Source organism: Berghia stephanieae, chromosome 4 (assembly GCF_034508935.2).
Source record: "Berghia stephanieae isolate SIO BIC M18660-M18661 chromosome 4, UCSD_Bste_1.3, whole genome shotgun sequence".
NCBI classification, from domain to species: domain Eukaryota; kingdom Metazoa; phylum Mollusca; class Gastropoda; order Nudibranchia; family Aeolidiidae; genus Berghia; species Berghia stephanieae.
Window position 1 is genome coordinate 84,538,993 of NC_088363.1, and position 12,347 is coordinate 84,551,339.

Consider the following 12,347-nt stretch of genomic DNA (forward strand, 5'->3'; position numbering starts at 1 on the left):
CTCCTAGTAACTGACTAGTCTCAGACTAAAGCATGAAGTGCTGCCTCAGCAAATAACTAAAACTTGTCCAAACTTAGTCCGAAGTGCCGTGCTTTTAGTCTGGGACTTACTTAGTCAGCTCACATGAAATCCGATTTTTTTTCAAGTCCTTGACTAAAGTCAGAGATAGTCGGAGACTAAGCGCTAGTCCACGTTCATGAAAATGGCCCAAGGTCCGATAAATTCTTCATGGGTCCATATCATGAAGTTCTCTAGTACACACTGGTCCACATCCAAGCTACCTTTTCTATATGACCCTTTATCTTTTATTGGCTTTTCCTAATAATTACGGCTTTGTATCCTTGTATGAAAGGAGACATTTTGTTTTTGCCTCAGCTCTGATGCCTCAAGTGATTTTTTATGAGAGAGAAACAGTCAGACGGATTATCTCTTTGTGCGAAATGATATTTAGTCCATGTATATGACCTTTCCATTGAATACCATGCCATTGTTTGATTTTGATAGGTTTACATTTAGACTTCATATTTGACGACAAGACTTTTTTTTGCTGTCTGTCTATATTTAAAGTGACCTATTTATTGTGATTGAAATTGACAGAAGAAGGGTTTCGATCCAAAAATGCTCCGTGTTTTCTGTTTTGTTCTTTTTTGAAGTTGTAATATTAATTTTTGAACAACAATAACGTGAACAACAACAACAACGACAAAAAAAAAAGTTATTTATTGAATACTCATTCCTTGTAGAGGATATGAGATATACATTTTATTCCACAATATAAATGTCCCAATAAAAGCACCGTTAAACCCGATATGATCACTCCATTAAAATAACAGGTAAATTAGGCAAACAAAACAAGGTTTTTCTCCCTTTTCAGTCACGTCAGCAGCAGTAAAAGTAACAGGGAAGATAATGAATAGTCAAAAGTTTATAAATCTTAAGTCAAAAGAACACGAGAAAAGTTGAAACAAAGGGGATTATTTTAAACAAAGGAACAGTACATTCATAGATAAATCTATCCTTGTGAGAGAAACAAAAAGTTCTAACCAGACACAAGCACAGGATCCCACCAAGACTAATACACTCCAATGGATAAAAAATAGATCATCTAAAACAACAAAACATAACATCCACGATGTTTCCTTGTTTTTAAGAGTTTTATCATGCATGTGACATATTTAGGTGATATGAGTGCCAGCAAAAAGGAAGAGAGTGAGATTCAAGAATTCCAGATTTACAATTAAAACCACCTAAAGGAAAGCAAGACAAAGGGGATGGGTTCAAATATAGAACAGAAGTAGATTCAGAGAGCAACCGTGAACTAAGTTTGAGATCACCTAAAATTTTCATCCAGAAACAAGTACAAGATTCCACTAAGAGGAATGCACTCAAATGTTTATAAAATACATTCAAATAAAAACAACATACGTATACGGTTAGAGAAGCCGAATAATTTTCAATCAGGGTGATATAAAGTATGTCCTATTCTGTGCCTTGCATTCCTGCCTTAGTGAAATGCGTAGTGTGATTTTACTGCTGCAATCATCAGTAATATCTGTATAATAATTTATTATGTTAGTGATATTGGTGTCGTATGTTAGACATAGTCATAATTATTAGTTTCCGAGGATGTGTAACTCGACATTGCCCTTGGGAAAGAAGGGCAATTTTTATTTCCATATCTTGGATTCAAAAATTTAATAACAAAGAAAGTGACACACACCCTGACTTAAGACTTTTTTGACTATTTTTGTGTTTAAAATGGGATCTGTTTCACATATTTGACCAAAAAAAAGTCTTGTTTAATCATCTCCACTTTTACAACTCCTAACTAAATATCTCTTGTATGTCGATGATGACTGGAAATTCATTGGGCAATGACTTGTGAAGTGATCCCATATTCAAAAATGTCTCCATTATTGATGAAGAAGCGATGTCCACAAAGGAGATACTTGGGACGGATTGTAGTTGCTGAGTATGGTGCTCATATCCAGTGGCTGAAACAACTCAAGGCGGTGGCTGGTGGAAAAAATAGAAACAAGAAAGGACGTTGATAAATATCTTGACTGACATAAAACATGGTATGGATCTGGTGAGTATAAACAGGTTAAATAAAATCACCTAAACAACAATATTGGGATTTGTGAAAAGATGAAAAAGACGTCTTCAAACATAAGAAATTAACATTCTTTATTGGAGGGGACTTTAATCTACCAGATATAAACTGGAAGGAAGACACATTTAATAATGTACATAACAGCAAAGAAACTAATGATCTTTTTTTGACACAACAACAGATTTAAAATTACAACAAGCCATTAGCCATAACACACAAAAAAAGCAACTTTAGATCTGATTTTCACAAACTTCCCTAGCTTGATCCAAAAAATCAAAGTAGAATCTGGTTTTGGTGGTTATGATAATTTGCTTTTGAAATATGTAGTTATGATAATTTGCTTTTGGAATATGTGGTTATGATAATTTGCTTTTGGAATATGTGGTTATGATAATTTGCTTTTGGAATACATGGTTATGATAATTTGCTTTTGGAATACATGGTTATGATAATTTGCTTTTGGAATACTTATCTAATACACCGATAAGTAACCAAAACCAGAAATTCTCTTATAGAGAGACTGAAATTAACACATTTGTCCATAACAACTATGACAGAAGTGTAACAAACATGATGCCAGAGAGCAACTGGATAACACTGAAAAAGAGAAGACGCAAACATAAACTGAAGATCTTTTTAAAGGTATACTAGGACAAACAGACATCCCAATCAAAGATCACCAAGACAGGAATGCTGCAATCGGCTACCAAAGTCACATTCAGTCCTTTCTTCCAAGGACAATAAGTGGATGGAATTCCCTCCCTGACAATGTGAGAAATTCTGACAGTTAGGGAAATTTACTTGTCAGTTAGTTGCATCTATTGTCAGTACTGGAGGTGCAACAGTATGGATTGGAATGTATTGTATGTATACATATATTGTCCTAATAACACTACCATTCATCTGTTTGTTATCTTCATTATGATCTCATGTTTTCATCTAATAGAACTTTCTTGCTATCTTCCATTATGGCGAGAGTCTATATGCCAGGCCCACGATATTGCGATCACATCGTGCAAAGTCAACACACATTAATTTGTTTTCTATTTCTTGTTATGAGTTATTTTAATATCTTAATACGTAAGATTGAGACAATGATTTTAAATAGATTTGAACCAGTCTTTTGTTTGGAGTCTAGTTCTCTGCTGATTGAGCCTTCTTAACCCCTGAGACGTTATGCAATTTACTGTGATTTTGGTTCTACTGCTTACAAGTCTGGTTGCATCCCCTTAACTTTTTCCGTAACAGGATACAGTGCCTCATATTGTCTCGCATCTCCCTCCCCATGGATAGCATATGCATTGAATTTGGTGACATGTGATGGGAGATAGTCCCTTGGAATCGTTGCTTCTCCAGTCCAATTATCTCCCTTAATCGTGGCAGTAAAATTAAGAATGAGCTTGTCCTGTAAAAACAAAACATTTTAAAATTAAAATAAAACAGAGATATATGGGAAACATTCATGATTTACATTTTTAACCAAATTCAAGCTTTAAATATGAAGACAGTGACTAAATGTAGATAATTTCATTGACTAGGTGTCTCAATCTGATTTTATGTCAGAGTGAATATTATGGTGCTGAAATTTGAATTGTTAGGTCAAATCACAAAATTGAATTCAATTTGAGTGCAAGTAAAACAACTTTGGATTGTTGAGCTGGTAGAGGATTTCAGTTGATGTAACAAGATCCGTTTTTATTGCTTCAGCCAGTATTGTATATTGTTCAGATCAGCTGCATTTTCAATTTTTAGTTTCTTGATGGCTTTTTTTTATATCTGCTTTGCTGGGTGTCTCACAATTAATGAATCATTATATGGTATATTAGGAAGGTTGTCTGGCATTTGGTGATTTAAAAGTTCTTTAAAATGTTCAGTCCGTCAATTTGTCAATGTAAGATCTCTTGTCTGTCCTAATACATATTTTTACAACTTGTTGTATTGCTTTTAAGCCTCTGCTTTACTTGACCTTAATCGACACAAGTTTACAACACCTTTCTTCCCCCAGTGGACCTTATAGAACCATAGATCCATCTCATACAGTACAGGTCATGTTCTAGGCGTCCCTATTGTACTACCACACATATAAATGTCAGCTTGTAGCCAGGCATTCACACCTGATTCAAGAGTAGTAATGTAACTAAAGTGTCTTAGTTAATGACACAACACCAGAACCAGAGTTTTGTTACCTATCTGGGCCCGTTTTCATGAAGGCGGACTAGCGCTTAGTCTCTGATTTAGTCAACGACTTGAAAAAATTTCTTTTTATGTGAGCTGACCAGACTAAAATCACAGCAGCTTCAGACTAAGTTTTGTCAAGTTTTAGTTCCTTGCTCGGGTCGGCCTTCCTCGTTAGTCTCTGCTAGTTACTAGGATACATCATTGCGTCAACAAGATGCAGCTGTTGTGAGATTGAGAGAGCTTCGATTCAGAAGGAAAAAACATCGGTTACAAGTGACAGAGGCAAAACGTGTCCTGTTGCTATTAACACTGGCTTTAAAAAACTGTAAGAAAAGCACAGATCATTGAAACTATACATTTTTGTGAGTAAAAATTTAAAAAACAAAAAAACAAAAACAGAATCTAATTGGGTTCGCGCGTTGCGAGTGAATGCAGACTTGAAATCGAAGGGCTTGCTTCAAAGAACAAAAAAAAAACGATTAGAGAGTATAATGGAGACTACATATTAGACTGGTTTGAGGCCTATCTAAAAGGATGTAAACAATGTGTAAAAATTAGCGACTACACCTCAAGAGGAAAAAGAACTGCTGTATGGCGTTCCACAGTCCTTAGCCCATTGTTTTCAGTCTATACACAGAGCCATTATCCTATATTATTGCTTCCCATAAATTTCCTTACCACGTCTATGCAAATAACTCTCAGATTTATAAACCTTTGCAGGGCTGCCAACCACAACAGAAATAAGAGTGTAAGATTGCTTGTCAAAAAAAGTAAGATTTTGAGAAAAAGTGAAATCTTTATATTCATGATGAAAATAAACCCCTTAACTCTATCAGTCCCGATCACAGATTTATCCATGATTTCCTCTACTAAACCCTGAACACGGTTATATCTGTGATAGACTATACTGCTCAAACTGCTGTTCGCTGTTGATTGGCTAGTTTTCTTGAAAATAATTTTATTATTCATGAATGAATGATCAATCGTTTTCCATGAGTTGTATAAACAGAATTTTTCATTCAAACAAGCGTGGCATGGGTAAATATGCGTCATTTTCGACAAACTCTCACTTTTAGGTTTTCAAGATGGAGAAACGTCTGTTGACAGCAAGTACTTCACTTTCACAACCAACCAAGCATCATCCTGATCAATGCTATTCACGAATAGTATAGAGTTACGATATTTTACTACACATAATAATAATAACATTATTATTATTTTAATTTTATTTTTACATATTATATTAAACTGCATGACTTCAAGGCCATTTTACAATAAGACCCATATAAAGGAAAGAAAAAATTATGAAGATGGAATGAAGGGATTACAAATGTATGAACAGATATAGAACCTAACATTCCCTCACTCTAAGGATAATAATACCCAATACAAAGTTACGAAGTGTTGAACTCATTATGAAATTCACTATTTAATATATATGAACATCAAGAGTAACAACACTTTTGATTTATTATCTGATAATATTGCTATTTTGCTATTAAAACCAATCAGACCAAATGCTATTTTGATATGATTCGTCACTAATACTAATAGGAATGATTACAATGTTTTACCTTGATCATCTTTCTTCTTCCATTCAACAGCAAAAGGAGATGTTGTCCATGACTGGAATATTATATTAGAAAAACTGGAATATTATATTAGAAAAACAAACAAATAAAAATCCTATGAATGGAATAGATGGAAATTGTTGACATGGTCTGAATGAACTCTTCAAATTGTGTATGCATTAAAACTGATGAAAGGAATTCAATGGCATCCTCCCCTAAACATCGGAATAAAATTCAAACACTCATAAAGCCTAATATAGAGACTTCTTAATTAATATCAATCTGAAAAAGAGAAAAATAATTCAACAAATTTCTTTGACAACACAACATAGCAAGACGCAAACCGGGACCTGAAGTTCACAGGGTGAGTGTCATACCACCAGACTTCAGTAGCGAGAGAGAGAGAGAGAGAGAGAGAGGAGAGAGAGAGAGAGAGAGAGAGAGAGAGAGAGAGAGAGAGAGAGAGAGAGAGAGAGAGAGAGAGAGAGAGAGAGAGAGAGGGAGAGGGAGAGAGTTAAGCGGAGACCTGAACCTACCTGATATCAATTGGGAACAAGAAAAAATAATCAGTTACCAATATCCTTCATTTATAAACCAAGCATTTATTAACAAATTGCAAGATTTTGGCCTGAGTCAAATAAACAAAAATCCAACAAGGGGTACAAATATCCTCGACTTATTTATCACAAATCGACCAAATTTAATTGTCAAGTGTACAACCATTCCAGGCATTAGTGACCATGACATTCTCATCACGGAAAGCACTATCAAAGCAAACAAAATCACAAAAAAATCACACCCTATTACTATTTGGAAAAAGGCAAATATCGCCGAAATGCGGACAGAAACACGTCTTTTTAGTGAAAACATAATTAATCAACATCTAGAAAGCACTGAGGATGTTTGGACTGCCATCAACGACCACCTAAACAAAATGATGACCAAACATGTACCAACGAAGAAAAGCTCAAGGAAATTTCACCAACCATGGATAAACACCACCGTCAAACGATTATCTAGACGGAAACAAAAGGCATGGAGCAGAGCGAGAAAGTCCAACAGTAAGAAAGACTGGTACAATTATGCCCGACTGAAAAAAGAAACACAAAAAGAGAGTAGAAAGGCCTATCATAATCATGTTAAGGAACTTGTTAGTGAAGACTCAAACAAAAAGCTCTGGAAATTTATAAAAAGTAGGAGGTGCGATTCGGTTGGTATAGCGCCCCTTGAGCATGATCGTGTATTATACTCTGATGCAAAGGAAAAAGCAGACATACTTAATAACCAATTCTGCTCTGTTTTTGCTTCAAAAGCTCATACCAAAATTACCACTCAACAACTACAAGGCGAAGAAAATGATTCCAACACTATGGCCGAAATCAATGTGACAGTAGAGGGCGTTTCCAAACTCCTCGCCACTCTAGATCCAAAGAAAGCATGTGGCCCAGACAAAATACCATCCCGTCTCTTAAAGATATTGAGTAACGAATTTGCACCTGCCCTCACACATTTGTTCAAACTCTCTCTAGAAACGGGAGACATACCAATTGTTTGGAAGCACGCTCTTGTCCAACCCATCTACAAGAAAGGTGATAGAAGCAGGGCTCAAAACTACCGTCCAATTTCATTAACCTGCATTTGCTGCAAACTGTTGGAGCATATAGTGAGATCCTCAATAACTGAATATCTCGAAACTAACAGTATTTTTTGTGATGAACAGCACGGATTTAGGAAGCACCACTCATGTCAAACTCAACTTCTATCATTAACACATGATCTGTCAGCTGCTATTGATAAAGGTGGTCAAATTGATCTAGTACTACTGGACTTTGCCAAGGCCTTCGACAAGGTCCCTCACCATCGGTTAATCCAGAAATTGTATGACGTTGGTATCAGGAACAAAACCTTACAATGGATTGCAACTTTTCTGGACAATCGCACCCAACAAGTTCTTGTCGACGGCGAGACTTCCACTATCGGGATGGTGACATCGGGCGTACCTCAGGGCTCAGTCCTTGGGCCCGTCCTATTTTTAGTGTACATAAACGATCTTCCACGAGGTATAAGGTCAAAAGTGCGCCTCTTTGCTGACGACACAGCATTATATAATCAGATATAAACAACAGACGACTGCAAAACACTAAATGACGATCTAGCTAAATTACAAGAATGGGAAACAATAAATCAAATGGAATTTAACGTATCAAAGTGCAATGTTCTAACCATCACAAATAAGAAAGCACCTATAACATTTGAATACCAACTTCATGGTCAAAACCTGGAACATGTAAAGACAGCAAAATACCTTGGCATTGAGTTTGCTAAAAACCTCAAATGGAATGACCACATATGTCACCTGGCTTCAAAGGCAAATCAAACAAGCGCTTACATCACCCGCAATTTAAAAAGATGCCCAATCACAACTCAAACCCTTGCTTTTAAAACTATTGTTAGACCAATTTTGGAGTATGGCAGCTCAATTTGGGACCCATATACAAAGAAAAACATCGACACCTTAGAAAACATCCAAAGAAAAACAGCAAGACGCATCACAAACACATTCGATCCTTTCTCAAGTGCGTCTGAAATATCACAACGGATTGGCCTTGAACCTCTGGAAAAGAGAAGAAAGATAGATAAACTTAAATTGTTCCACAAGATCTACTACAAAAATTCGTGCCTTAAACTTCCAAACGACATCAAAGATATCGGCACAAGAAATACGAGGGGACACACAGCAAGAGTAACCATCCCAACATCAAAAACAGACGCCCACATGTATTCGTTTTTCCCTTCCACTGCCCGACTATGGAATAGCCTCCCAGCTGAAGTGGCTGAAAACGGTTGCCAACATGCCTTCACGCGATTGCTGGAGTTCACAACGTGACTTTTTAATCTATGTGGTTTTAGTATTATGTGCAGAGTTTTAGCAAGTTTAAAATGTAAAACACTACAAACTGTGGAGTGATCCTCGACAATATTGGAGGTTTCCACAAGACGAAGAAGAAGAAGAAGAAGAGAGAGAGAGAGAGAGAGAGAGAGAGAGAGAGAGAGAGAGAGAGAGAGAGAGAGAGAGAGAGAGAGAGAAGAGAGAGAGAGAGAGAGAGAGAGAGAGAGAGAGAGAGAGAGAGAGAGAGAGAGAGAGAGAGAGAGAGAGAGAGAGAGAGAGAGAGAGAGAGTCAAAGCAAGTAGCTAAATTTTGGTTGTGACTTGGATGAGAATCATCATTTATCATTTACTTAACCACTAAGATGGCCACTTTTGTAAGGTCCCATTTGTCTTTTATTTGAATGTACTTACGGACTGAGTTCAATTTCCAGATATTGATCCTTGTCATTCAAAAAAAAGGCCTCAACCACTGTTGAAGAAAAAATTTGAAAAATAATATTCAAAAGCTGGTATAAGTTAAGAGGTCACCACCTAATAACCTGTCCCTTGGGTGACAACATTACTGGGCTACCAGCTGGAGTGGGTCAATAAGCAAAGACCCCTTGGGAGTTGTTTGGGTTACAAATAAATAATTGAAGCAGCAGGAAATTGTAACATTTTGCCAATTAGTTTCAGGATAGGATTTCATGTCTTCGAAAGGATCAAACTATAGTCCAAGCGATATTGGGGACACCGCTTAATTGGGACGATTCGTTGGGAACGGAATTTTTGCTATATAAAAAGTCATTCTCATTCTGATTCCCAGGCGCTTAATTGGGACGGCCCGCCACTTAATGGGGACAAAATTTGACACTGACCATCCCCATAAAAGAGCTGTGACAATTCGGGCCACTCCCAGAGAGGGTCGGTAGAGCCAGATAGCCCGAAACGTCAACAAAAGAAAAGATTAAGAAAGATAGACAGAGGGAACTCTTTGATAAGTTCCCTCAGAGAGAAAGATCAGGCCACTGCACTGGGCCTAGCCGGATCAGAGGGAAGGGGAAAGAAGGAGAAAGTCTGTGTGTTACGGCCAGACAATGGTAACATTAAACTGAAGGAAATCAAGATTTACAGACATGGTACATATATTACATTAACTAAATTACATCTACAACACAAATAGGAATGACACTTATCCATTCATCCTTCTAGTCTTTCTCCTGACATCCATGAATAAGGAACACCACAATATAAAGTAAAACAAAACACGACCGCTGTTTGGCGGTATTGTGTTCACTGGATGAAACTTACAAGAACTGCCTCTTATTTCCCACGGTTTGCTTATATTATAGCACCAGGTTCGAACCCTGATTGGCTAAAAGAGGAGTTCAAAATGCTTAGCAACCCGGGAAGATATGGTCAGCTCCCAACTCGTTCGGTTTATGTCCTAGCAACGATCGCCAGGGCATAACACCCCCTCCCCCTAATGAGGAAAGACCCTCTGTGATGGTGAAATGGAAATGGAATGAAGGCCTATTCTGTCGTTGGTTTTTAAAACACAGTATATGCAATGTTAACTAAATAGCACATACTGTGTTCTTTAATAAAACAGCAGTATTGGTGTTGGGCAATGAGCTGTCTGGTGTTGGGCAATGAGCTGTCTGAGCCAAACTGTAATTAGCAATACATGCATACGTTACATGAATCATAGAAGCATCAATATCCACTTTGATACAAATACTAATAGTAATAATGATAATATATGTATATATAAGCACAAGAATAATGAAATTGCAATTACAGCAAGGTAGATGCAAATTCTATAGGGGAGATAAATTTTGCGAGCGATGAACAGGCCAAAAGTCTTGACATTTTATCACAATAAAGGGTTAATAGACATCAGAGAATGAGTAGTACATAGTAACTGTAACTGACCACAAAATGTTGTCCCTCCTTATTGTGTCTTTCACATTTGAGTTCCTGACAATATACAATTAAATAATGTCAGAGTGTTTGAAAAGGAATTGCATAAAATGGAAATTTGGTTCCATATGACTATGACCAATTGAGATAATAAATCAAAAATAATAATAATAATAATAATAATAATACTAATAATAATAATAATAATAATAATAATAATAATAATAATAATAATAATAATAATAATAATAATAATAATAATAATACTTTATTCATCCATAGGAAATTTTTTTGTACATCATGAAGCACGTTGAGAAAAAAAAAATCCTTTATGAATTTGCTTATGTTTATTAGGCACCAGCTAGCAAGGCTAATAAATCTAAATGTAATAAAATCACAAACCTTCATAATCCCAAAGCTGTGGGAATGGCTGACCAGCTGGCCCAATAGGTTTAGCTGGACTGTTGAAGAAAGGTGCATCGACTTTTAAGAGGATGTCTCCATGTTGACTCTCGCCCAAAGAAATCCTCACTGGATCGTGGCATAAGCATTGTCCATCCCATGTTTTCTCGATAGAATATGACCTGGGTAAATAAAACAAACAAGCAAATAGGTAAAATGATTTATTCTTTCTTATCATATTCATATACTGTTATTCTGTTCCCCTATAGACCAGTTACTTTGTCAGGCTCAAGTTCCTTTTGAGCTCATTTATTTTTAATTTCTAACATCACTTCCAATTGATCAATAATTTTGTCTTTCACATCAAATAAAGCTGGTTTTAGGTCTTGTGGTATGACACTCGCTTTCAAATAGGAAGGTCATGGGTTCAAGCCCCTCTCCTAACGGCACACAGTCCTTGGAAAAGGCTCTTTACTCGCGTTCTCTCGCCGTACTAAGATTAAAATGAGTACCTGGCTGTTAACAGCGTTGTCTCTGTTGGAAAGAAATTGCAATATCGTTCCTACACGTCACCACTACGTATTGCTGTTGACCAGGGACTCCTTGTAATTGTAAAGCGCTTTGAGCATTCTTAGTGGATAAAAAAATATAAAAAATCTCGTTTATACTATCTGCTGACAGTTATTGTGTCGTATCTGAGTCAGAATCTGAGATCTGCTGTGCCTCAGTGCCTATGCCGGTGCCTGTGCACGTCAGCAACGGTCGATTCTGATGGTAGATGAATGACTGCAGGAACATGCATTCTTCTTATTTAAACATATACAGATATGAAAGAGCAAAGTCCGCTCATACATTGCTCTGAGAGTAACAAAGTACACAAAACAGCGTTGAAATTTCACGTCATCGCCTGTCCAGTCATCATCAAGTATCAACAGTCGACAGGATAATGTCACATGATTCATCACATGACACAAATAACCCGAAAATAATTCGTTGTCACCAAGTTTCACCTTATTAATATTTGTTATGATGTGTACTTTCTTGACAAAGCGGAAACCACACCTGTGCTGCTTGCTATCACGGAAACTTACCTGTAAACAATTTCAATTTTGTTGGTTTACATTTCCCATCTCCTGCGACACATTTCGAATCCGAAAAGGTATGATCTTACTTTGAACTTAGCGAGTTGATAGATTTCACTTCTTCTCCATTACAAACTATGGTGTTCGTTAATTGTTTGTTTACGGGTACATAGCGATTATGACATACCTCCATGGCTCATAGCAGACAAA

The 12,347-nt window shown here is 36.6% G+C and overlaps 2 protein-coding genes across 4 annotated transcripts in view; one reads left to right on the forward strand and one right to left on the reverse strand.

Annotated features, from left to right (window-relative positions):
* Nucleotides 1-715: 715 nt before the first annotated feature.
* LOC144971429 (UPF0462 protein C4orf33 homolog) overlaps nucleotides 716-12,347 on the reverse strand; it is a 30,018-nt gene continuing 18,386 nt past the window's right edge. The window contains exons 1-6 of one of the 2 annotated variants that reach the window (XM_078912335.1): nucleotides 11,908-12,021; nucleotides 11,056-11,237; nucleotides 9,163-9,220; nucleotides 5,866-5,917; nucleotides 3,325-3,518; nucleotides 716-2,016 (exon numbers count right to left, since the gene is read on the reverse strand). In XM_078912335.1, the coding sequence (XP_078768461.1) occupies nucleotides 1,914-2,016; nucleotides 3,325-3,518; nucleotides 5,866-5,917; nucleotides 9,163-9,220; nucleotides 11,056-11,237; nucleotides 11,908-12,017 (699 nt within the window). In that variant the 5' untranslated portion in view covers nucleotides 12,018-12,021 and the 3' untranslated portion in view covers nucleotides 716-1,913. Of the gene's footprint in view, nucleotides 2,017-3,324; nucleotides 3,519-5,865; nucleotides 5,918-9,162; nucleotides 9,221-11,055; nucleotides 11,238-11,907; nucleotides 12,022-12,347 lie in introns of those variants that run through there. The other variant, XM_078912336.1, reaches the window with a different exon arrangement.
* Nucleotides 12,086-12,347, forward strand: part of LOC144971427 (uncharacterized) — a 94,839-nt gene continuing 94,577 nt past the window's right edge. For both annotated transcript variants that reach the window (XM_078912325.1, XM_078912331.1), the window contains exon 1: nucleotides 12,086-12,214. The gene's annotated coding sequence lies outside the window, so the exon portion shown is untranslated. The remainder of the gene's footprint in view (nucleotides 12,215-12,347) is intronic.